The sequence below is a fragment of the Bos indicus x Bos taurus genome, chromosome 5 (assembly GCF_003369695.1).
Source record: "Bos indicus x Bos taurus breed Angus x Brahman F1 hybrid chromosome 5, Bos_hybrid_MaternalHap_v2.0, whole genome shotgun sequence".
Classification (NCBI taxonomy): domain Eukaryota; kingdom Metazoa; phylum Chordata; class Mammalia; order Artiodactyla; family Bovidae; genus Bos; species Bos indicus x Bos taurus.
This window is the reverse complement of record NC_040080.1, coordinates 21,122,830-21,149,525: the sequence shown is the minus strand read 5'-3', so window position 1 is coordinate 21,149,525 and position 26,696 is coordinate 21,122,830. Positions and strand designations below refer to the sequence as shown.

Below are 26,696 nucleotides of genomic sequence, written 5' to 3'. Positions count from 1 at the left end.
TCTCTGTTCACATACTGTTGAAGCCTAGGTTGGAGAATTTTGAGCATTACTTTGCTTATATGTGAAATGAATGCAATTGTGCGGTAATTTGAACATTCTTCAGCATTGCCATTCTTTAGGATTGGAATGAAAACTGACTTTTCCAATTTGATGATATATTGAGTTTAGCACTTTACAGCAGCGTCTTTTAGGAATCAACAAAAGCTTTCTTAAATAAGCCATTTAATTTTTTCATCTGAAACGTGACAGATACATAACATTTAGCCCACTATAATTTGGAAAGACAGAAGGTGAGAGTGATAGAACTGGGCACACAGGACAAGGGATTGGCTTAAGTCAAATGGTGGCTTCAGTCAAGTGAATTCATTAGAGTATAAAATTAGAGAATAAAAGGAGAGGATAGCTACAGTTGTAGGAAGGTGCCTAAAAAATAACTTAAGAAATAAGTTATTTCTTAACTCACATATTTGAAATGCCTTAAACTATTCATATGTATTTTTAGCTCTTTCTCCATAATTTTGATTTATCTCTTTGTTGTTCAGTCTCTAAGTACTCTCTGACTCCTTTGAGACTCCATGGACTGTAGCCTGCCAGGCTCCTCTGTCCATGGGATTTCCCAGGAAAGAATACTGGGGTGGGTTGCTATTTCCTTCTCCAGGGGGATCTTCCCAACCGAAGTGTCGGACTCGTGTCTCCTGCCTTGGCAGGTGGGTTCTTAACCCCTGACCCATCAGGGAAGCCCAATTCATATATATTTTATCTCTTTTCCATAGTTTATCATTTGTTTATGAATATCAAATAATTTCATTAACAAAATGGTAAGCACACAGAAGTTTCTCTAAATGTATTTATTCAATTGTTGATATTGTGAATAATAAGACATGCTTTCTATTCTCATGGAGTTAACAATCTATTATATATTTAGACTCATGATCTCCAGTAGTATCTTTTAGAACTTTATTGAAGTGTTTCCTTCTCAAGTGAGGTCTTCCATTATTATCCCCAAACTATCACCTCTTTTCCAATATGTTTTTCTTAGTTTTTAAAAATCACAATTTAGTATAGTATGCACTTGACTTACTGGTTTACTGTCCTCCACCTCACTATATTATAAACCCCATGAGCCAAGAGGTAGTTTGCTTGCTATATTTGTTGACTGCTCTATCTTCAGCATTTAGAACATAGCCTGGCATAAAATTACGTGATCAGTAAAATGCACATAAAATGAGTTAACTAATGAATGTGCTGCTTTCATGGAAAAACACAAATAATTTTAAGATCTTCTGTACAAATTATACCTTTTAAGTTAGAGATCCCTTAAAAGATGCATCCAAACCTTAAAATAAAATTGGCCAGAATTCTGGAAAAAAAAAAAAAGTCAAATTTTCTACCTTCTGATGTATCTATTATCATAGCTCAGCAATAGTGGGTCTCAGATGCAAATGTGCTAGTTGAACACAGGACCTTATTATCTGATGTTGAGCAGACTTTAAATATCCTCATCCTTTAACCTCTTGTGTGAAGGAAGAACAGCATGAATGTGATTCTAAGGGGAGGCTTCCTGTGTGGGACGCATCACAGAGCAGTTAGACTCTTCTTACTCTGCTCATATTGTCACTTTGCTAACTTTTTGGTTCATGAGACAGACTCCTTGCCAGAACTTGGAATACCAAACCATGAAGCATAAACCACACAGAGGTGAGATGATCTCAGGATAACTGGCCATAAGTACAATTTAATAATTTAGCCTATGCTCTTGGGAATTAAGCTTCATTGCATGTTTTGTAGTAGATATAGTTTTCTGTAAAGTATACATCTTGAACAATACATTGATGATAATGGGAGGATATTTGAGTTTTCTTTTTCTTTTGTCGTTTAATGAAATTTGGTCTACGAGGTACACAGATACATATACAAACACAAGCAAGAGACAAATGGTGCCTAGGAAACTTTTGGAATAAGTCTGCATATTCTTATCATTAAATTTTCTACCAGAAACATATTATTACAGTCATGTATAACTATAACTTGTGCACTTAAAATTATTACTTGAATTTTTTTTTCCATATGTGTATGTAAAGCTTGTTAGATTTTTCTGTGCCTCTGTTTACACATCTATAATATGGGGATGTATAACTTTGCGGTTTCCATTATACAGAATTGTTGTGAGGATTGAATAAATGAATGCATATAAATACCTGAAATAGTACCTGGGACATAGTGAGTTGTTTGTTATTATTGTTATTATTATTACATTAACCTAAAAATTACAGTCATTGACTATGCCTAAAAATGACATAGTCAATTCCCAGAAATTTAATGAAATGGATGATGCAAAGACTAGAACACATTCGGAGAGCTGGATATCAGATTTCCATACGGAGAATGTTTTAATAATTATTTTTTGAGAAATTCTTTTTCATTGTTATTATTGTTTAGCTCTAAATATATACAGATCAACATGTTTTGGACAGGACATTTGACTTGATTTATAAAAATGTCAGTTGAATGTGATCAACTTTTTGGTTATAAACAATGATAATAAACAGTATAGATGCCTAGATTTAACTTAAAATATGACAACTCAGAAGATACTATTATTGCCTTAATTTCTTTGCAATATGCCCAGCTTTCCTTTTTCAACACCTTTATTTAATTGGTAAATTGAAGTTGCAGAATGTTACATTTATAAAGAAACATTAAAAATGTTTATTTTTAGTACACATATAGCAGTAAGTACTTAGTAAATTCTTGTCCATAAAGCATGAGATTATATGGTTATTAATTGTTATAGTCTTTTATTAAGATATCATTTTAGAATTATTGATACCTTTAAAAATAGTTATTAACCTTCATTTCAGTTATAATACAAACTGTTATTTTATCCAATTATTATGATGAGAATGGATTTTGTTCCACTTCCCAGAAAACAATGGCGAGAAGATTGACTATACGACGCTCCCACTTGTTGCTCCTGATCGGCGGACAGGTGAGAGACCTGAAATATCTCAAAAAGAAGGTAAATATTTACATATATACTTAGACTTCATAAGATCTTTACTTTGGAGTTTCTGTTTACAGAAACTGTCAGGTGTGTGTGTGTGTGTGTATGTGTATTCTTATTATTTAAATGGAAAAGTCTTATTATCCTCCAAAATTTAATTCTGGAGGATATGAAGAGAGGAAAGTTAAGTGTGAAATTGATAGTGTTAGAATTAATCAACGGAGAAGGCAATGGCACGCCACTCCAGTACTCTTGCTTGGAAAATCCCATGGACGGAGGAGCCTGGTGGGCTGCAGTCCATGAGGTTGCTAGGAGTCAGACACAACTGAGCAACTTCACTTTCACTTTTCACTTTCATGCATTGGAGAAGGAAATGGCAACCCACTCCAGTATTCTTGCCTGGAGAATCCCAGGGACAGAGGAGCCTAGTGGGCTGCTGTCTATGGGGTCGCACAGAGTCGGACATGACTGAAGCGACTTAGCGGCAGCAGCAGCAGCAGAATTAATCAATATCTATTTTGAAGCCTGTCTTCCTCAGACTCATTTTTATTTGATTCATATTTTAATTAATCACATGCCCATTTCAAAAAAAGACTCCACAAGACCAGGTTTACTAATATATCATCCATACTTGGAATAGTGTCTGGTATATAATATATGCTCAACAAATATTTTTCAAATGAATTTTCATTCATTAATATAATCATTAATTTCTTCATTCAATGAATTTTTTTTTGCATGGAATCATGTGTTAAGCATTATGATAGATATTCATGCTGCATAGATGAAAGAGAGAAATTATGCCTTCAAGGATCTTACTTTGCCGCAAGAGAAATGGCAAGTATACAGTTTTGAACAAATGCTATATAAGAATATAAATGAGATGATGAGAGATCAAAGAAGGATACCATTTTGAGTTGGGTTAAGAATAAAAGTGGATTAAATAGAAAAGACTCCTTGATTGGGGTAAGTCTGATGGAGAAGGAAGTGGAGGAACGTTCCAGGTGAAGATAAGGCATAGACATGTGTGGGGTGATGGAACAGTAACCAGCAGGATTTAGATGAACTGAGGAGACTGAAGGCAGGTAGGCCAACCTCTTGCAAGGGATCTGGGAAAGAAATCAGTGTTCAGAATACAGCTGTGGCATTAGGGATGGGAATGGAAGAACTTAGCAGAGAGACTTAAGGAGGTAGAATCATCAGGTTTCTTAAATTGTAGGATGAAGGGAGTAAAAAGACACAGAAATCAAGATGATTTCTAGGCTTTTGACATGGGATACTTGGTCAATTATGGTGCCATTCAACAGGATATGAAAGGCAGCTGGAGGGGCCCCAAGGTGAGGAGGATAGCTTTGGACAAAATGTTTTCAATACTTGTGAAGAATGGGTGAGCCTGCAGATTAGAAAACTGATAGTATTTGAGTGTATAAATTTAGAAGTCATGAAAGAGTCTGACACAACTGAGTGACACACACACACAAACACACACACACACACTTGATGTAAGATTTCCTCTTCTTGGGCTCTAAAATCACTGCAGATGGTGACTGCGGCCATGAAATTAGAAGATGATTGCTTCTTGGCAGGAAAGCTATGACAGGCCTAGACAGTATGTGTAAAAGTAAAGACATTGCTGACAAAGGTTCATACAGTGAAGGCTATAGACTTTCCAATAGTCATGTATGGATGTGAGAATTGGACCATAAAGAAGGTTGAGTGCCAAAGAACTGATTGTTTCAAACTGTGGTGTTTGAAGAAGACTCTTGAGAATCCCTTGGACAGCAAGGAGATCAAACCAGTCAATCCTTAAAGAAATCAGCCCTGAATATTCTTTGGAAGGACTGATGCCAAAGCTGAAACTCCAATACTCTGGCCACCTAATGCGAAGAATTGACTCATTGGAAAAGACCCTGATGCTGGGAAAGATTGAGGCAAAATGAGAAGAGGGCAACAGAAGATGAGATGGTTGGATGGCATCACTGATTCAAACGATGTGAACTTGAGCAAACTCTGGGAGATGGTGAGGGACAGGGAACTTAGTGTGCTGCAGTCCATGGGGTTGTGAAGAGCTAGACATGACTTGGCAACTAAACAACAAAAGGGATGTAAGTGACAGATGAAACCATGACAGCAGATGACATCACTCATCAGCATAGCACAGGGAACACTGCTCAATATTCTATAATAACCTAAATGGGGAAAGAATTTGAGAAAGGATAGATACATGTATATGCATAGCTGAATCACTTTGCTGTACACTTGAAACTAACACAATTTTATTAATCAACTACATTCCAATATAAAATAAAAATTAAAAAAGATTATGCAGATGAAGAGAAGGGGCCAAGGACAGATACTAAATACAAATCATTTGAAGATTGCACACACAGGGCTTCCCTGATGGCTCAGCATTGAAGAATCTGCCTTCCAATGGAGGAGACACAGTTTCGATCCTTGATGTGGAAGATTCCACATAGCAATTAAGCCTGTGCATCACAACTACTGAGCCTGTGCTTTCAAGCCCACGAGCCACAACTACTGAAGCCCGTGTACCTAGAGCCCCTGCTCCATGAGAGAAGCCACTGCAATGACAACCCGGTGCATTGCAACTAGAGAATCCTGTGCACCCCTGCTCACTGCAACTAGAGAAAAACCCATGCAGCAATGAATACCAAACACTGCCAAAAAAAAAAAAAAAAAATTAAAGAAAAAAAGATTGCACACACAAATACAAAAACAACTAGGAAGTGACATCAAGAAAACTATGAGTGTTAACAGGAAAGGAAAGGGGGGATATCCTTTTTTCTCTTATCTCAGATGCAGGATTTTCTAGCTTCACAAAATAAATGGTGGATTGTGTCTCACTCTGACTCCATGCTACTTTTGTGTTATTATTGTTTATAAGAGTTTATTTAATATTAGGATAATCTGTTCTTCTAACTTTTAGGACTTGCTTTTAAAATAGTGTGAAGCTATTGCTTTCTTTGTGAGAATATTTTAGACTCATTTTCATTAATGGTTATGGGCAGGTATGAGATTCAAAATATTCACAACTAGCATGGCACAAGCTCAACCAACCTGAAAATACAGCAGTCTGTAAACATCTGTTGTATCCTAGTATCTGTTAAATACAAAGAATTTTTCTTCAGGAATAAGTTTTGGTAAATTAAATATTTCATTGAATTTGCTCATTTCATCTAAATTTTCAGATAAATTGTAATGCTTCAGCACTCTGTATCCTTCTTTCCTGAATTATTTCTTACCATTTTCTACCAAATTATAATTTAAAAAAACTTATTTAATTATTACCCACCTTTCCGTCACACTGCCCCTCCCCCCATGTTGGTAATATTAGTTCCATAAGAATAGGGATTTTTGTCTCTTTTTTTTACCTGCTTTATTCCTGATGCTTGGAATAGTAGCTGGGCCACATTGTGTGCTCATAAATATTTGCTTAAATGAATAAGGTTTTTATTATCTTTGAATTCTCTTCTATTTTTGGTCTTTTTTCCATTCATTATATGATTAATTTCTACCTTCTTTCTTTTTATCCATATAGTCAGGAATTTCATTAATCTTTTAAAAGAACCAGTTTTGAATGTGTAGATCCTGTTTTAAACTTTCTATTTAATGAATTTTGCTTATCATTTATTTTCTTTTTTTCTCCTAGTTTCTTAAATTGAACTCATTTACATATACCCTTTATTAACATATACCCTTATTTTTAAATGTGAATATTTTAATCTTAATTTGCCATGTATTTTTCCACTTGGAAACAGATATACACCCATTTTAGAAAAAACTTACTCTCAATTCCAATATCTGAGGTAAATCACCTTTGTTACTTTGGCATATTTTTCTTTTGCACATTTTTTCCCTTTGCTTGATTAAAAATAGTTCTGTATACAATCTAGAGGGTGGATTTTTTTTTTTTTTTTACTTAAAATGTGATCTCAATACAAATTTCTGCAGTATTAACTTTGGACTAGTGTAGAGCTTCTACACTGTATGTATAGTGATATTGTGACTAGAGATCTATACACATAATATAGTCATTTAAAAGTGTCCTTCAATGATGTAACTAAATACATAAATATTTCAAGTTATTTTTAAACGAATGTCATGGTTTCGGGGTCCTTTTACACTTAAAAATTTCAAAGAACTTAACTAAGTACACATTACAACGCTAGAATATTTCCTTTCTTGATGTGGTCAATTGGAGAAATGCCCTGGACTTTGGAGAATGAAACAAGAGGACAGTAAAAAATTAAAAGCAAAACCAAAAACAATTAGTTGTGTTTTATTTAAAAGTAAAGGTTAAGTGCTTACTGAGATGTGGAACTGCTGATTATATATTTTTGGAGCAGTACAATGATATCCCTCTTGACTAGGTCTCAGACATTTTCTGGGCAAAACATAGTTACAGTCATCTTGGAATTCTCATTATACCCCTTTACTCCTCCTCTATTTAATAGAAACTTACTACAGGCAAGATCCTCAGCACATTATACATATTAACCCATTAAGTTCTCATAGCTAATCAATGAATTAGAGCCTGTCATTATCTTCATTTAAAAAAAGAAAAAAGAAAGAATTTAAATAACTTGCCTAAGTCACATAAATAAGTGATAGAACCAGGGTTAAACCTGGAAATCTTGGTTCTGGAACTTATGCTCTAAAATGCATGCTGAGTCTCTTTGTATCTTGACCAGAGATGTTGCCAGATTCTAAAATCTGGGTAAGCAAACCTGAGAGTGGGTGGGGCTGTGGGGGTCAATCTGTGCTCCTGATGGTCTGGGGAACAATGTGTCTTCCTTATACCAACACATCTCACCCTGGTCTCTGTATTTTTTCCTCTGGGATAATGATTATTCCTGCAATTGTCTCAATATGCTAATTAATGCTGAGGACATTTTTATTCTATGAAGCAACACAGGATAACAGGTTAAAAAGGCCTCACAGGAATGCAGAATTTCATTCTCAGCCTCAGATCCAAACAACTCAACAAATACAAAGAATTCCTGAACATGACAGAAAGAAAGGTATGTGCAAGATTTTAAATTTCCATCATGCTCTGAATGTTAGACCATTGAGAATTTTTCATGATCTTTTAGGAAACCATAGAGAACACCAGAATTATTATTGCAGCTAAATTTTAATGTGTCTTCTACTAGAGAAAAATGCTCTTTAATCCTATTTATTCAAACTACGCAGTGTAGAAGTAATTATCTGGATCACCTCATTGGAGATTTTGAGGGCACTGTGGAAGAGAGAATGGCTTATTTCTTGCAGAAAGCTCAGGGTTTTTCTGACTTCCAGGAATCCAACAGATAAGTATTCTAGACTAAACTTGAGAATATTTCTCTTAGAAAAATACCTATTTTCCTTTAAAATAGTACCTCACTTCAAGTTATCATCATAAGAAGTTGGGGGCAAAGCTCAATGCATTTTGTAGTCAGAACTGGGTTTTAACATATTCCATCAATAATTAACAATGTAACTGTCAACTTAAAAAATGCACAATATGAGAGTTTCAAGTTAAGTTTTATTTGAGGCAAAATGAGGACAGTAGCTGAGGAGAGAGCACCTCAGATAACTCTGAGAAATTTCTCCAAAGAGACAGGAGGAAGGTCAGTATATATATGATTTTTGTGAAGGGAGAGTATGTGCAATCAGGCACATATTTTCCCAGAAGGTTTCTGCTAATCTCATAAAGATTTTGCTGGTCATGAGGAACAGTCATCACTATGAAGGATTTTAGTGCTTTTCTAGATAGGAGGAGACAGAAGAATTGGGCTTATAAAATCAGCTTCTAAAAATATCTGACTATCTGAAGACCTGTTTTGCCAGATCTCCCTCCCCACCCCCAGCCACCCCAGAGCACAGAGTGCCTCATTTCTGCTCTCCACCCTGAATTCCTTTCAGGGAGTGTTGGAAGTCAGCAGCTGCAGCTGTACCAAATTTAATCCTTATAGAGGTAGATGCCAACAAGTGCCAATTTGTAGCTAACCTAACAGTAGGCCAGTTACCTAATTACCAGTATCTACACCTCGGTTTCCTCATCTGTAAAGTAAGAATGGTAACAGTCTTAGAGTGATTGTTGGGACTAAATGAGATTATAAAAACCATTCAGTTCAGTTCAGTTCAGTCGCTCAGTTGTGTCCGACTCTTTGCAACCCCATGAATCGCAGCACACCAGGCCTCCCTGTCCATCATCAACTACCGGAGTTTACTCAAACTCATGTCCATCGAGTCAGTGATGCCATCCAACCATCTCATCCTCTGTCCTCCCCTTCTCCTCCTGCCCCCAATCCCTCCCAGCATCAGAGTCTTTTCCAATGAGTCAACTCTTCGCATGAGGTGGTCAAAGTACTGGAGTTTCAGCTTTAGCATCAGTCCTTCCAATGAACACCCAGGACTGATCTCCTTTAGGATGGACTGGTTGGATCTCCTTGCAGTCCAAGGGACTCTCAAGAGTCTTCTCCAACACCACAATTCAAAAGCATCAATTCTTTGGCATTCAGCTTTCTTCACAGTCCAACTCTCATATCCATACATGACCACTGGAAAAACCATAGCCTTGACTAGACGGATCTTTGTTGGCAAAGTAATGTCTCTGCTTTTTAATATGCTATCTAGGTTACCACATGATAACCTTTCAATTTTTGAGAGTTACTATTAATTAAATATGCAATTATATATAAAGAATACTCCAAATAATACTTTCTTCCCCAAACTACACATTTTTCTTGAGGTATGGAAAAGAATAAATTTCTACCAGGACAATTTCCACACAGTCAATTTCTCAATTTGTCCCTGAGTGATTCACTCAACTAATTAAAAATATTTTTCAGTAGTATGTGTCTACTTTGAGTTACTGTGCTAAAGGGAGACCAGTCAGAGGACTTCTGTGATAGTTCAGACTGGATGTGACTGTGACTTGCCTGAGCAAAATGAAAGCAGGACATAAGATCAGGGTGCCTTTAACTTCCTACATGCTTCTTTCTTCAGAGGGCTTTCTAGGACCTAGAGTGTGCTTTCCATTTCTTTCCTTCTCCATTGCCATAGTCAGGAATTTCTCCTTTAGCCTGTTTTTCTTAAGATTTTTTTTTAAGTGTACCATTTTTAAAGTCTTTTATTGAATTTGTTACAATATTTCTTCTGTTTTATGTTTTGTTTTTTTGGCTGTGAAGCATGTGGGATCTTAGTTCACTGACTAGGAGTCAAACCTGCAGCTCCTGCATTGGAAGGCAAAGTCTTAAACACTGGACCACCAGGGAGTCCTTCCCTTAGCCTCTTTTTCTTTTTTAAATTAATTTATTTTTTATTGCAGGATAATTGCTTTACAGAATTTTGTTGTTTTCTGTCAAACCTCAACATGAATCAGCCATAGGTATACATATATTCCCTCCCTTTTGAACCTCCCTCCCATTTCCCTCCCCATCCCACCCCTCTAGGTTGATACAGAGCACCTGTTTGAGTTTCCTGAGCCATACAGCAAATTCCCATTGGCTATCTATTTTACATATGGTAGTGTAAGTTTCCATGTTATTCTTTCCATACATCTCACCTCCTCCTCCCCTCTCTCTCCCTCTCCCCGTGTACATAAGTCTATTCTCTATGTCTGTATCTCCACTGTTGCCCTTTAAATAAATTCTTCAGTACCATTTTTCTAGATTCCATATATATGTGTTAGAATATGATATTTTTCTTTCTCTTTCTGACTCACTTCAGTATGTATAATAGGTTCTAGGCTCATCCACCTCCTTAGAACTGTCTCAAATGCATTCCTTTTTATGGCTGAGTAATATTCCATTGCTATGACCAGTGTATTCTCTTCACAGAACTCTATTAGCCTTTGCCCTGCTTTATTCTGTATTCCAAGGCCAAATTTGCCTGTTACTCCCGGTGTTTCTTGACTTCCTACTTTTGCATTCCAGTCCCCTATAATTAAAAGGACACTTTTTTTTTTGGGGGGGGGGTGTTAGTTCTAGAAGGTCTTATAGGTCTTCATAGAACTGTTCAACTTCAGCTTCTTCAGAGTCCCTGGTCGAGGCATAGACTTGGATTACCGTGACATTGAATGGTTTGCCTTGGAAACAGAGATCATTCTGTCGTTTTGGAGATTGCATACAAGTACAGCGTTTCGGACTCTTTCGTTGACTCTGATGGCTACTCCATTTCTTTTGAGGGATTTCTGCATGCAGTAGGAATATATATGGTCATAGGAAGATATAATGGTCATCTGAGTTAAATTCACCCATTCCCGTCCATCTTAGTTCACTGATTCCTAGAATGTCGATGTTCACTCTTGTCATCTCCTGTTTGACCACTTTCAATTTGCCTTGATTCATGGAGGTAACATTCCAGGTTCCTATGCAATATTGCTCTTTACAGCATCGAACCTTGCTTCTATCACCAGTCACATCTACAACTGGGGGTTGTTTTGCTTCAGTTCCATCCCTTCATTCTTTCTGGAGTTATTTCTCTGCTGATCTCCAACAGCATATTAGGGAACTACCAACCTGGGGAGTTCATCTTTCAGTGCCCTATCTTTTTTGCCTTTTCCTACTGTTCATGGGGTTCTCAAGGCAAGAATACTGAAGTGGTTTGCCATTCCCTTCTCCAGTGGACCACAACTGTCAGACCTCTCCACCATGACCTGTCCATCTTGGGTGGCCCCACACGGCATGGCTTATTTTCATTGAGTTAGACAGAGCTGTGGTCCATGTGATCATATTGGCCTGTTGTCTGTGATTGTGGTTTCAGTCTGTCTGCCCTCTGATGCCCTATCTCAGTGCCTGCCATCTTACTTGGGTTTCTCTTACCTTGGACGTGGGGTCTCTCTTTATGGCTGCTCCAGCAAAGCACAGCCACTGCTCCTTACCTCCGGTGTGGGGTAGCTCCTCTTGGCCACCACCCCTGGCCTTGGGCCTGGGGTAACCCATCATTGCCAACATCCATTGGATCATTGAAAAAGCAAGAGAGTTCCAGAAAAATATCTATTTCTGCTTTATTGACTATGCCAAAGCTTTTGACTGTGTGGATCACAATAAACTGTGGAAAATTCTGAAAGAGATGGGAATACCAGACCACCTGATCTGCCTCTTGAGAAACCTATATGCAGGTCAGGAAGCAACAGTTAGAACTGGACATGGAACAACAGACTAGTTCCAAATAGGAAAAGGAGTACGTGAAGGCTGTATATTGTCACTCTGCTTATTTAACTTATATGCAGAGTATATCATGAGAAACGCTGAGCTGGAGGAAGCACAAGCTGGAAACAAGATTGCCGAGAGAAATATCAATAACCTCAGATATTCAGGTGACGCTACAGAGGAGAGTGAAAAAGTTGGCTTAAAGTTCAACATTCAGAAAACTCGGATCATGGCCTCTGGTCCTATCACTTCATGGCAAATAGATGGGGAAGCAGTGGAAACAGTGGCTGATTTTATTTTTCTGGGCTCCAAAATCACTGCAGATGGTGATTGCAGCCATAAAATTAAAAGACGCTTACTCCATGGAAGGAAAGTTATGACCAAACTAGACAACATTTAAAAAGCAGAGACATTACTTTGTCAACAAAGGTCCATCTAGTCAAGGCTATGGTTTTTCCAGTGGTCATGTATGGATGTGAGAGTTGGACTATAAAGAAAGCTGAGTGCAGAAGAATTGATGTTTTTGAACTGTGGTGTTGGAGAAGACTCTTGAGAGGCCCTTGGACTGTAAGGAGATCCAACCAGTTCATCTTAAAGGAGGTCTGTCCTGGGTATTCATTGGAAGGACTGATGTTGAAGCTGAAACTCCAATACTTTGGCCACCTGATGCGAAGAGCTAACTCATTGGAAAAGACCCTGATGCTGGAAAAGATTGAGGGCATGAGGAGAAGAGGACGACAGAGGATGAGGTGGTTGGATGGAATCACCAACTCAATGGACATAGGTTTAGGTGGACTCTGGGAGTTGGTGATGGACAGGAGGCTTGGCGTGCTGTGGCTCATCGGGTCGCAGAGAGTTGGACGTGACTGAGTGACTGAACTGAGTTGAACTGAATATTCCATTGTGTATATTTACCACAACTTCTTTGTCCATTCATCTGTCCATGGTCATCTAGGGAGCTTCCTTGTCCTAACTACTGTAAATAGTGCTGCAATGAACATGTGTCTCTTTTAATTTTGGTTTCCTCAGGGTGTATGCCTAGGAGTGGGATTGCTGGGTCTTATGGTGGTTTCATTCCTAGTTTATTGATGAATTTCCATACAGTCTTCCATAGTGGCTTTATCAATTTACATTCCCATCGATAGCGCAAGAGTGTTCCCTTTTCTCCACACCCTCTTCAGCACTTACTGTTTGTAGACTTTTGGATGAGGGCCATTCTGACCGGTGTGAGGTGATATCTCATTGTAGTTTTGATTTGCATTTCTCTAATAATGAGCAATGTTGAGCATCTTTTCATGTGTTTGTTAGCCATCTGTATGTCTTCTTTGGAGAAATGTCTGTTTAGGTGTTTTTTTCCCACTTTTTGATTGGGTTGTTTGTTATTCTGGTATTGAGTTGTATGAGCTAATTGTATATTTTGGAAATTAATCCTTTGTCAGTTATTTCATTTTCTATTATTTTCTCCAATTCTGAGGGTTTTCTTTTCACCTTGCTTATAGTTTCCTTTGCTGTGTAAAAGCTTTTACGTTTAATCAGATCCCTCTTGTTTCCTTTTGTTTTTATTTTTGTTACTCTAGGAGGTGGATCATAGAGGATCTTGCTTTGATTTATGTCATCAAGTGTTCTGCTTATGTTTTCCTCTAAGAGTTTTATAGTTTCTGGTCTTACATTTAGGTCTTTAATCCATTTTGAGTTTATCTTTGTGTAGGGTGTTAGGAAGTGTTCTAATTTCATTCTTTTGCTTGTAGCTGTCCAGTTTTCCCAGCACCATTTACTGAAAAGGCTGTCTTTGCCCCATTGCATATTCTTTCCTCCTTTGTCAAAAATAAGGTACCCATAGGTGCATGGGTTTATTTCTGAGTTTTCCGTCTTGTTCCATTGGTTTATATTTCTGTGTTTGTGCCATTATCATACTGTCTTGATGACTGTAGCTTTGTAGTATAACCTGAAGTCAGGAAGCTTGATTCCTCCAGCTCCATTCTTCTTTCTCAAGACTGCTTTGGCTATTTGGGGTCTTTTGTGTTTCCATATGAACTATGAAATTTTTTGTTTTAGTTCTGTGAAAAGTGCCATTGGTAATTTGATAGGGATTGCATTGAATCTGTAGATTGCATTTGGTAGTATGGTAATTTTCACAATATTGATTCTTCCTACCCAGAAATATGGAATATCTCTCCATGTATTTATGTCATCTTTGATTTCTTTCATCAGTGCCTTATAATTTTCTGTGTACAGTTCTTTCATCTCCTTAGGTAAGTTTATTCCTAGATATTTAATTCTTTTTGTTGAAAAGGTGAATGAGATTGACTCTTTAACTGCTCTTTCTGATTTTTCATTGTTAGTATATAGAAATGCAAGTGATTTCTTCCCTTAGTCTTTCAGTTGAATCTTAACTAGGTCTTAATTGACTATAGTAATTAGTATTTCTTAGCTCTATGTTTATTTACTCAGAGACACTCTCTTACTATATCCCTCCTCTGAATATCAACTAGGAAGGGTTCCAGTAGTCATCTAAATTTTAAAAACAATATTTTTGTTATTGGTGTTTTTCTTTTCTATCTTAGAAGTAATAAGATTTACAAGGAAATAGGAAGTGGCAACCTACTCCAGTATTCTTGTCTGGAATATCCCATGGACAGAGGAGCCTGGAGGACTACAGTTCATGGGGTTACAAAGACATGACTGAATGCACATGCACAGCTCCAAATAAGGGAAATACCATGCATATTGTAAGCAAGATAAGAAATAACAGATTGGTGATTTTAAAAAAGTAAATGTTACTTGGAAAGAAAAGAAAAAATTACATCCCTTCCCCTCATTTCCTTTGCATCATCAAATAATGTTTAAATTGGGAGCACCAATGATTTAAAAACAGAGGCAAATACTTCTAATAGATGGTAAGTTTTTTTTTTTTCCTTAATAAGTGAAATGATACTCCTGTGAACTGAATGGGTTACAATAGCTACTTCGTGCCAGTGCTAATTCATTCTTAACCTGTATGCTTTTGTGAGACAAAAGCTCAGAGAATATTACCTAGATTGTAGCCTTGTGGCACTTTATCTTCAGTTTACACATTCTTTTGACAGTGTTCCAAGCAGCATCTTCTGGACGTATTATAGCAGTAATACTAGGAATTATATGTGTCATCCTTTTGGGAATATCAGCATTTTTTGCTACTAAGTGTAAGTATTCTACAGAAACTTCATTCTTTTTTTTATTTATGTTTTTATTGGAGGATAGTTGCTTTACAGAATTTTGTTGTTTTCTGTCAAACCTCAACATGAATCAGCCATAGGTATAATACATATATCTCCTCCCTTTTGAACCTCCCTCCTGTCTCCCTCCCCAATACAGCAAATTCCCATTGGCTATCTATTTTACATATGGTAATGTAAGTTTCCATGTTACTCTTTCCACACATCTCACCCCCCACTCCCCTCTCCCCATGTCCACAAGTCTATTCTCTATGTCTGTTTCTCCATTGCTGTTCTGTAAGTAAATTCTTCAGTACCATTTTTCTAGATTCTGTATAGGTGTGTTACAATATGTTAATATGATATTTATCTCTCTCTTTCTAACTTACTTCACTCTGTGTAATAAGTTCTAGGTTCGGCCACCTCAGGACTGACTCAACTCCATTCCTTTTTATGGCTGAGTAATATTCCATTGTGTATATGTACCATAACTCCTTTATCCATTCATCTATCAATGGACATCTAGTTTTCTTCCATGTTCTAGCTATTGTAAACAGTGCTGCAATGAACAATGGGATACATGTGCGTTTTTCAATTTTGGTTTCCTCAGGGTATATGCTTAGAAGTGGGATTGCTGGGTCATATGGTGGTTTTATTCCTTTTTTTTTTTTTTTTTAAGGAATCTCCATACCATCTTCCATAGTGTTTGTATCAATTTACATTCCCACCAACAATGCAAGAGGGTTCCCTTTCCTCCACATCTTCTCTAGCATTTATTGTTCATAAACGTTTTGATGGCAGCCATTTTGACCAGTGTGAGGTGATATTCCATTGTGGGTTTGATTTGCATTTCTCTAATAATGAGTGATGTTGAACATCTTTTCATTTGTTTGTTAGCCATCTGTATGTCTTCTTTGGAGAAATGTCTGTTCAGGTTTTTTTTTTTTCCACTTTTTTATTGGGTTGAGAAACTTCATTCTTTATGTTAAATTTTATCTAAACATTTTGTCTTTTCCTAAAAGGAGAGTTAAGGGGGGGATGATTTGGGAAAATGGCATTGAAACATGTATAATATCATATAAGAAATGAATTGCCAGTCCAGGTTCGATGCAGGATACAGGAAGCTTGGGGCTGGTGCAGTGGGATGACCCAGAGTGATGGTATGGGGAGGGAGGTGGGAGGGGGGTTCAGGATTGGGAACACGTGTACACCCGTGGTGGATTCATGTTGATGTATGGCAAAACCAAAACAACATTTTAAAGTAATTAGCCTCTAATTAAAATGAATAAATTTAAATTAAAAATAAAAGGAAAATAGAGAGATTTGAAGCCAGAAAGCCTGGGTTCTAACTTTTCAACAAACTAATTGTATGTCTCTTCTTTATTAAATAAGAATAATAAAAGAGAAATACAAAAAAAAAAAAAAAGAATGAACTATGTTGACATTTGAAGATTTCACTCTCTCATACAGTTTCTAGAATGTGAGAAACAAAATTGAAATTATGGGAGAAGATTTAAATTTTTTTTCTGATTTATAATATTATATATATATTTTCTTCATTTTGCAAATGAAAAGTTTAGTGTAAAAAGTTTATATTTTACCTGTTAAACTAACTGTCTAACTAACTAACTGTCTTCTGCTGATGATTTTCAGATTTTCAAAATTCTTTTAATTATCAGAACATGTTGGATAGTGACCCGCAGGAATATGATCAGAACATGTTGGATAATGACACGCAGGAATATGAGAAAGCCAGGACTCCTATGAAAAATAAATGCTTTTCAAAGGATTGGTTAAACTCAGGTATGTAGTAACATACAAGCACTCATAATTAAAAATTGGTATAATGACTTATTGCTAGGCAATCTCCATTTTATTATTAAACTCATGATCTACAAAAGTGAAGTATGGTAGAGATATTTTTTATTCAAGAAGATACAATTTCTTGCCACATGGTTTGCCTGCATCTTTGAACTGTAGATAATCAAAATTTAGTAGTTTCTGTTTATTGGTCTGTCAGTTAACTGACTTTGCAAATAAGAAATGAAATAACTTTTGAGTTTCTTTAAGAGTCATATCAATCAGCAAAGGAAATCTTTCAGTGCATTCAATTTAGTATGGATAAGATATAGTATAATTGCTTAGTAGTTTCCTACTTCTTTATAAGACAATATTTTCCACTGATCCCTTGTGAAATGGTACTGTCTTATGTCACTTCCCAGGTGGCTCAGTAGTGAAGAATCCACCTGCGAATGCAGGAGATGTGGGTTCGATTGTTGGGTTGGAAAGATCTGGAGAAGGAAATGGTCACCCATTCCAGTATTCTTGCCTGGGAAATCCCATGGACAGAGGAGCCTGGCAGGCTCCTTGGGGTTGCATGGGGTTGCAAAAACAGTCGGGTAAGGCTTAAGGGACCAAATAGCAACAACTGTCCTGTGTATCACTTTGCTAACTCAAGTCCCTTGAAACATATCCCAACTCCTGACTTGGTCATATGGGTAAAATTTACCTTGCAAGCAATCCCATCCTATCTCTCAAAGTCATGGATAACCTGAAAATTCAGAGAGCTTCCCTGAAGTTTCTCCAGGTCAACAGTCAATTCAATAAGACTCTTGTCTATATCCATCTACTAGTTTTGATAAGCACTCTGGTGGGACTTTAACTCTCTGTGTGTTTTGCTTACCACTAGCAACTAGTTGCTTAAAATATTCTTGCTAGAATATAATTTAGTTACTTCGGTTTTGTCTTCTATGAAAATACTTTAAAGATGCTTTTTTAGTAACTTTATTTTTTGTTCTTACATTTTTCAGATGGTAAAATTTGATGGGTAGGAGAAAGGAGAAATGGATTATTTTCTTTCTTTAAACTAATAATTGCTGTTGTTGTGGTTTAGTTGCTAACTTGTGTCCAACTGTTTGTAACCTCATGGAGTGTAGCCCACTAGGTTCCTCTGTCCATGGGATTTCCCAGGCAAGAATACTGGAGTGGGTTGCCATTTCCTCATCCAGGGGAATCTTCTTGACCCAGGGATTGAACCCGTGTCTCTTTTGTCTCCGCATTGGCATGCTAATTCTTTACCATCGACCCACCAAGGAAACCCAAACTAATAGTCACCGTACTTTGATGAAGCTAGAGAGTTCCTGGAGGAAAGCATTGTTAGTATTGATACAAAAATTAAATATCAAAAGCAATACAGTTTTTGTGCTCTTAAATATTTCCTACTCTTACATTCATGTCCTGGTGCCCATGGCATCTTGGAGAAAACTTTGCAGAAAAAGAAAAGTACTCTTTCCCTCTGAACGACAGATACGTTATTTTGCATTTTGAGTTAGCAGTGATGTCCTCAGAGCTCATGGAAAGTAGTAAGTCCTGTAGAGCTGGGAAGGATGTCTGGAGCAAAACTTTCCAGGAAGAGAATTAGACTAACTTAAAAACTTTTTTTTTTTTTTTTTAAAGAAAAGTACAGGAACAAATGGTCTTGCTGTGAAGAGAAATGCTACTATTTTTCTGACATAGATAAAACCTTCGAAGAGAGTCGGAAATTCTGCACCAACCAGGGCTCTCATCTGCTGAAGATAGAAGATGAAGATGAACAGGTAATGAGTTCTGAAGTTGTAAATTTTTCCCATTTTTTTATATGCAAGGAGAAAATTGCTAAAAATTTTTAAAGAACATGTGAAACTCATGTGTTTGTTAAATGACAATAACTTGTCTTTTGAAGTCAAATAGAAAACTTTGTAGTAAATAAAAAGAATCCCTTGTTGGTGGGAATTACAGTGTCTCAATTTTAGTTTTGTCTCAGAAAAACATTAAGCTCTGGTAATGATGCTCTACATCTGCTCTAGGAAGGAAACTGAGGTTTCTGAACAAAAAGGCATCTCTCATGAAACCATTATGGGAGTTGCCCTTTTTTCATGTTTCTCTGTTCTGAAGTCCTTTAATAATAATGGATCTTTTAATATGTTGATACTTTTGGCACATATTGGAGTGGGTAGCCCTTCCCTTCTCCAGGGGATCTTCCCAACCCAGGGATCAAACCCGTGTCTCTTGTGTTTCCTTCCACCAGGGTAGCAGAAGGAATGATTAGACAGTAATAAATAGTCCTAATTGAAAATGTAAAAAAAAGATTTTGGTAAAAATCATAATTGTTTGTCTTCACATTATTTTCTTTTTATTTTGTATCGGGGTATATAGCCAGTTAACACACAATGTTGTGGCAGTTTCAGGTGAACAGCAAAGGGACTCAGCCATATATATACATGTATCCACTCTCCCCCTAACTTCTCTCTCATTCAGGCTGCCACATAACATTGAGCAGAGTTCCATGCTCTAGGTCCTTCTTGGTTATCCATTTTAAATATGGCAGTGTGCGTTCACATTATTTTCATTTTTTATTGTTAAAAAAAAAGACTAGGGATTAAATTACACATAGGGTTCTTCCTTCACAGAACTTTGTTCAGTCTTTGGTGTCTTATTTTTATTGGATTGGATTATCTCGAAAAGGAAGTGTCAGCCCCTGGATGTGGGAAGATGGTTCTTTGATACAATATAAACTGTAAGTATCCAAAACACTTGAAAGCTTCAGTTTACTTGTTAACTATGGAAATGAATTGCACAGATAAGTTTCATTAAGCAAGATTTTCTGACCTCAAGAGCAATTCTAATTTTAATTTTGTAAAACATCCTTGGCATTACAAAAAACACTGCTGACTTCCATGTTTCTATACTTGTATTCATGCAGTTTCCTCAACCAGTAATACTTTCAGTTAAAATTTGTTTTCTCTTTGAAGTCATTCTTGGTCTCCTGCTTTGAAATTCGTTCCCCTTTTATGCTCCTAATTAGCATTTCCTTTTCTTTACCATCTCACATCCAATCTAAAATATTCTGTCTCTGACCTTTTGTTAATCCACAGCACACAACACATAATACTCGATGGTTGCTTCAGTTCAGTTCAGTCACTCAGTCCTGTCCGACTCTTTGTGACCCCATGAATCGCAGCACGCCAGGCCTCCCTGTCCATCACCAACTCCCGGAGTTCACTCAGACTCATGTCCATCGAGTCAGTGATGCCATCCAGCCATCTCATCCTCTGTTGTCCCCTTTTTCTCGTGCCCCCAATCCCTCCCAGCATCAGAGTCTTTTCCAATGAGTCAATTCTTCACATGAGGTGACCAAAGTACTGGAGTTTCAGCTTTAGCATCATTCCTTCCAAAGAACACCCAGGACTGATCTCCTTTAGAATGGACTGGTTAGACCTCCTTGCAGACCAAGGGACTCTTAAGAGTCTTCTCCAACACCACAGTTCAAAAGCATCAATTCTTCGGCACTCAGCCTTCTTCACAGTCCAACTCTCACATCCATACATGACCACTGGAAAAACCATAGCCTTGACTAGACGGACCTTTGTTGGCAAAGTAATGTCTCTGCTTTTCAATATGCTATCTAGGTTAGTCATAACTTTTCTTCCAAGGAGTAAGCATCTTTGAATTTCATGGCTGCAGTCACCATCTGCAGTGATTTTGGAGCCCCCCAAAATCAAGTCTAACACTGTTTCCCCATCTATTTCCCATGAAGTGTTGGGACCAGATGCCATGATCTTTGTTTTCTGAATGTTGAGCTTTAAGCCAACTTTTTCACTCTCCTCTTTCACCTTCATCAAGAGGCTTTCTAGTTCCCCTTGACTTTCTGGCATAAGGGTGGTGTCATCTGCATATCTGCTGCTACTGCTGCTAAGTTGCTTCAGTCGTGTCTGACTCTGTGCGACCCCATAGACGGTAACCCACCCATCCCTGGGATTCTCCAGGCAAGAACACTGGAGTGGGTTGCCATTTCCTTCTCCAATGCATGAAAGTGAAAAGTGAAAGTGAAGTCGCTCAGTCGTGTCCAACTCTTTGTGACCCCATGGACTGCAGCCTACCAGGCTCCTCCGTCCATGGGATTTTCTAGGCAAGAGTACTGGAGTGGGGTGCTGTCGCCTTCTCCCTGCATATCTGAGGTTATTGATATTTCTCCCAGCAATCTTGATTCCAGCTTGTGCTTCTTCCAGCCCAGCGTTTCTCATGATGTACTCTGCATAGAAGTTAAATAAACAGGGTGACAATATACAGCCTTGATGTACTCCTTTTCCTATTTGGAACCAGTCTGTTGTTCCATGTCCAGTTCTAACTGTTGCTTCCTGACCTGCATACAGATTTCTCAAGAGGCAGGTCAGGTGGTCTGGTATTCCCATTTCTTTCAGGATTTTCCACAGTTTATTGTGATTCATACAGTCAAAGGCTTTGGCATAGTCAATAAAGCAGAAATAGATGTTTTCTGGAACTCTCTTGCTTTTTTGATGATCCAGCGGATGTTGGCAATTTGATCTCTGGTTCCTCTGCCTTTTCTAAAACCAGCTTGAACATCTGGAAGTTCATGGTTCACATATTGCTGAAGCCTGGCTTGGAGAATTTTGAGCATTACTTTACTAGCATGTGAGATGAGTGCAATTGTGCGGTAGTTTGAGCATTTTTTGGCATTACCTTTCTTTGGGATTGGAATGGAAACTGACCTTTTCCAGTCTTGTGGCCACTGCTGAGTTGTCCAAATTTGCTGGCGTATTGAGTGCAGCACTTTCACAGCATCATCTTTTAGGATTTGAAATAGCTCAACTGGAATTCCATCACCTCCACTAGCCATCCAAGATGGGCAGGTTATGGTGGATGGTTGCTTAACAACTTAAAAATTATCAATATGGATATTAATGAATTTTATAGACATAAATAGAGGGTAGCTGGAAATGTAGGGTTTCAGTGACTAGTTGCTGTTGTTGTTGTTTTAGTAGCTAGGTTGTTGTGACTCTGAGATCCTATAGCTGACACTGTAGCCCTCCAGGCTCCTCTGTCTGTGGGATTTCCCAGGCAAGAATACTGGAGTGACTTGCCATTTCCCCCTCCAAGGGATCTACCCAATCCACATATCAAACCAGTGTCTCCTGCATTGGCAGGCAGATTGTTTATTGCTTAACCACCAGGGAAGCCCTCAATGACTAGTTCCATGGTCTAAATCAAATATCTTCACTGTTTATCTAGATTTCATCACTGTCTAGCAAAGCCCATTTCATATTACAAATAATACACCATTAAGAAACAATCTGAAAATGAATTGGGTTGGACTCAGTGTGCTATGTTTTTCCCCATTTTTCATGATGTAATTTTCTATGATAATTTTTAAGATTATATACATGCCCCCCCGACAGATACTATTAATAAATAAACTAAAAAAGTCTTAACAACTACAAGTGGCAGAGATGGGCTGAGAACTAGGTCACCTACTTCTGAATTTGGTCCTTTTTACACTACACTAGTATTTAGAGTGCCTTTTATTTGCTGTAATAAAGATTTGTTCCAAATTTGCAGTTAATCACATGAGATGCACTCTTTTATATTTCTGCACATTTGCACATACTATATCCTTTATCTGGATTATCTGTAGTTCCACTCTTCATCTGGTTAAATCCTAATCATTAATTTATTTTATTTTTAGTTGCTTGGTAGCTCAGTCAGTAAGGAATCTGCCTGCAATGCAGGAGACCAGGGTTTGATCGCCGGGTCAGGAAGATGCCCTGGAGAAGGAAATAGCAACCCACTCCAGTATTCTTGCCTGGAAAATCCTATGGACACAGGAGCCTGGTGGGCTATAGTTCATGGGGTCGGAAGAGTTGGACATGACTTATCGACTAAACCACCACCACCATAGTTGCTTTACGATGTGCTGTTAGTTTCTAATGTACAAAGAAGTCAATCAGCAACATATATACATAAATCTCACATAAACACAAATTCCCTCCTTTTTGGATTTCTTTTCCATTTAGGTCACCACAGAGCATTGAGTAGGGTTCCCTGTGCTATACAAAAGGTTCTTATTAGTTACATATTTTATACATAGTAGGAATAGTGTATATATGTCAGTCCCAACCTCCCCATTCATCCCACCCAGCCCCCTTTCCCCTTTGGTGTCCATATGTTCGTTCTCTACGTCTGTGTCTCTATTTCTACTTTGTAAATAAGATCATCTTTACCAATTTTTCAGATTCCATATATGTGTGTTCAGTTCAGTTCAGTTCAGTCACTCAGTTGTGTCCGACTCTTTGTGACCCCATGAATCACAGCACGCCAGGCCTCTCTGTCCATCACCAATTCCCGGAGTTCACTCAAACTCACGTCCATCCAGTCAGTGATGCCATCCAGCCATCTCACCCTCTGTTATCCCCTTCTCCTCCTGCACCCAATCCCTCCCAGCATCAGAGTCTTTTCCAATGAGTCAACTCTTCACAGGAGGTGGCCAAAGTACTGGAGTTTCAGCTTTAGCATCATTCCCTCCAAAGAAATCTCAGGGCTGATCTCCTTCAGAATGGACTGGTTGGATCTCCTTGCAGTCCAAGGGACTCTCAAGAGTCTTCTCCAACACCACAGTTCAAAAGTATCAATTCTTCAGTGCTTAGCTTTCTTCACAGTCCAACTCTCACATCCATGCATGACCACAGGAAAAACCATAGCCTTGACTAGATGAACCTTTGTTGGCAAAGTAATGTCTCTGCTTTTCAATATGCTATCTAGGTTGGTCATAACTTTTCTTCCAAGGAGTAAGCATCTTTGAATTTCATGGCTGCAGTCATCATCTGTAGTGATTTTGGAGCCCCCCAAAATAAAGTCTGACATGGTTTCCACTGTTTCCCCATCTATTTCCCATGAAGTGATGGGACCAGATGCCATGATCTTCATTTTCTGAATGTTGAGTTTTAAGCCAACTTTTTCACTCTCCTCTTTCACCTTCATGTACAATATATATACGTGTTGTTTTTCTTTCTGACTTTCTTCATTCTGTATGACAGTCTCTAGGTCTATTCATGTCTCTGCAAATGACCTGATTTCATTCTTTTTTATAGCTGAGTAATATTCTATGGAATATATGTACTGTATCTTGTTTATACATTTCTCTGTTGATGGACATTTAGGTTATTTCCACATCCTGCCTACTGTAAATAATGCTGCAATGAACATTGGGTGCATGCATCTTTTTGAATTATGTTTTTTTTGGGGTCACTAATTTATGAGATAAGTATATCAGTTATTTATTTGTGCGTGCATTGATTTAATCATTCATAAAGTATGCATCACATTCTATGCAGGGATTCAGTCAGCTAAAATCTTCCCACATCAAAACTGTGTTTCTTGGCAAACTCTTTCCCCCTTGTCTGAGTTAGAAGCCACTCTTCTGTGCCAAATAAATGCATCTTTCCCTCTCTTTGTGTAAACTCTTTGAGGACAGAAATAGATTTACTCTGTATCTACATTCCAGAATCTTGGTAATATGATAATATTTTAGAAATGTTTGTTAAGTGAATAAATAGAGAGATAACTAAACGTATAACTCCCTTCTTGTCTATAGTAGTATATCTACTGGAAATATGATTTATGTCTGAATATTAGACTCAATTTTTATTTTTCCCCTCTTTAACAGAAATCTGTTGAATTCAAAAATAAACAACAACTGTGCATATGTCACAGCAACCAAAGTAGCTGCCACAGTGTGCACCAGGCAGTTTTTCTTTATTTGTGAGAAGAATTATGCTAGTGTTGATCTCAAACTATCAGAAGATAAATGAAGTAGTCGACATTCTGGTGCATCCGTCTGTTACCTGCAAGATGCAAGTAAATGTTGTGTTCCTGACACTGGCTGTTTGTTAATTGCATATGTAAGATAACTTGTAAATTTGATATAGATGCTTTAAATGTTGGAGATTCATTTGCATGGGGAGGGGGGTTGACAAGCACCTTCTTTGACTTGATTTCAAGTGGAATTAATTTTGATGGAAAGATGAAGATTTAACTCAGAAACTATTAGTAATATTCTTTTCCCCTCTATTTTGGCCGAATTTTCCTGCAACATATGGTATCCCTCATATATATTGTGAAGAAATAGGCCATACACTGAGCTATTTTTTAACTGATGTTCAGGAAATCAAGATGAAACATGATATGACTATGTACATCCATTTTTATTTTTCTGAGAAGTATATTTGTACTTTCAGAGAGGATGAGTTATTTCTGCACTTCCACTTTATCACTTTTAAAATTGAAGATTTTTACAATTAATGTAAGAATTCATAGTTGAAAAATAAAAAATATATATATAAAAAAATAGAAGCACGTTGAATAAAAACTGATTCCATAATCCTTTCTCCTGATTTTTTGCCTTTCCAGTTACACTGTTAACATTTGGATTCTATCTTTCCAGACAGTTTGGCTAACGTTTTGCTGTAGATACTGTTGCATGAAACTTTATTACATATACATCTCCGTGAATGTATTTGAATATTCTATAAAGTAGAAATAGAGAAGAAAAACTTCCATGTCAAATAGTATGCATCTTATAAATCCTTAAGTATAGATACTTTCTGCAAAAGCTTTTAATTAGTAGCCACATATACAATACATGTATACATTTCTTCAAACCCTTACTAATATATTACATTATCAATTTTTAATAGGCACAAATGTTCTTTTATTGTTTTAACTAATACTTCCACATTATCTGTGAGACAGAGCACCTGTTCTGTTACTTATTTGTCAATTATTCCATGCGTGGCTATTTTATTTTCTTTATTCATTGATTTTCTATTTGTTTGTCTTCCTCCTTTTCTTTACTGATTATAGAAAGTAATTATAGATTACTGATTATAGAAAGTACTGATTATGTCTTTTTGTATTTTCACTTGGTATATTTTCATTACCTTTCAACTTAGTTTTTCATGATTTTTATCTTATGTATAATATATAAGACAATATTTTTCTTTTTTATTATTTTATTTTATTTTTTCTTTTTTATTAATTTAGTTAATTAATTTATTTTACTTTACAATATTGTATTGGTTCTGCCATACATTCACTTGAATCTGCCATGAATGTACATGTGTTCCCCATCCTGAACCCCCCTCCCACCTCCCTCCCCATCCCATCCCTCTGGGTCATCCCAGTGCACCAGCCCTGAGCACCCTGTATCATGCATCAAACCTGGACTGGTGATTTGTTTCACATATGATATTTTACATGTTTCAATGCCATTCTCCCATATCATCCTGCCCTCACCCTCTCCCAGAGTCCAAAAGACTGTTCAGTACATCTGTGTCTCTTTTGCTGTCTCACATACAGTGTTATCATTACCTTCTTTCTAAATTCCATATATATACATTGGTATACTGTATTGGTGCTTTTTTTTCTGGCTTACTTCACTCTGTATAATAGGCTGTAGTTTCATCCACTTCATTAGAACTGATTCAAATGTATTCTTTTTAACGGCTG

General features: G+C 37.3%; 1 protein-coding gene across 1 annotated transcript; it reads left to right on the top strand.

The window, feature by feature from the left end:
• Nucleotides 1–1,676: 1,676 nt before the first annotated feature.
• On the top strand, nucleotides 1,677–25,541 carry LOC113893419 (C-type lectin domain family 7 member A-like). Its single transcript, XM_027543417.1, has 8 exons — nucleotides 1,677–1,698; nucleotides 2,927–3,019; nucleotides 7,933–8,046; nucleotides 15,249–15,344; nucleotides 17,010–17,159; nucleotides 18,813–18,952; nucleotides 19,805–19,911; nucleotides 24,856–25,541. The coding sequence occupies exons 1-8, from the start codon at nucleotides 1,677–1,679 to the stop codon at nucleotides 24,998–25,000; spliced, it is 867 nt and encodes a 288-aa protein (XP_027399218.1). The 3' UTR covers nucleotides 25,001–25,541.
• Nucleotides 25,542–26,696: the final 1,155 nt, after the last annotated feature.

Bases quoted from the DNA above. Each gene is read 5' to 3' on its own strand.
- LOC113893419 (XM_027543417.1), top strand. From the start codon at position 1,677: ATGAAGCATAAACCACACAGAG. The intron at 3,020-7,932 runs GTAAATATTTAC...TATTCTATGAAG, and splicing joins TGAAATATCTCAAAAAGAAG to CAACACAGGATAACAGGTTA. The intron at 8,047-15,248 runs GTATGTGCAAGA...TTCTTTTGACAG, and splicing joins TGAACATGACAGAAAGAAAG to TGTTCCAAGCAGCATCTTCT.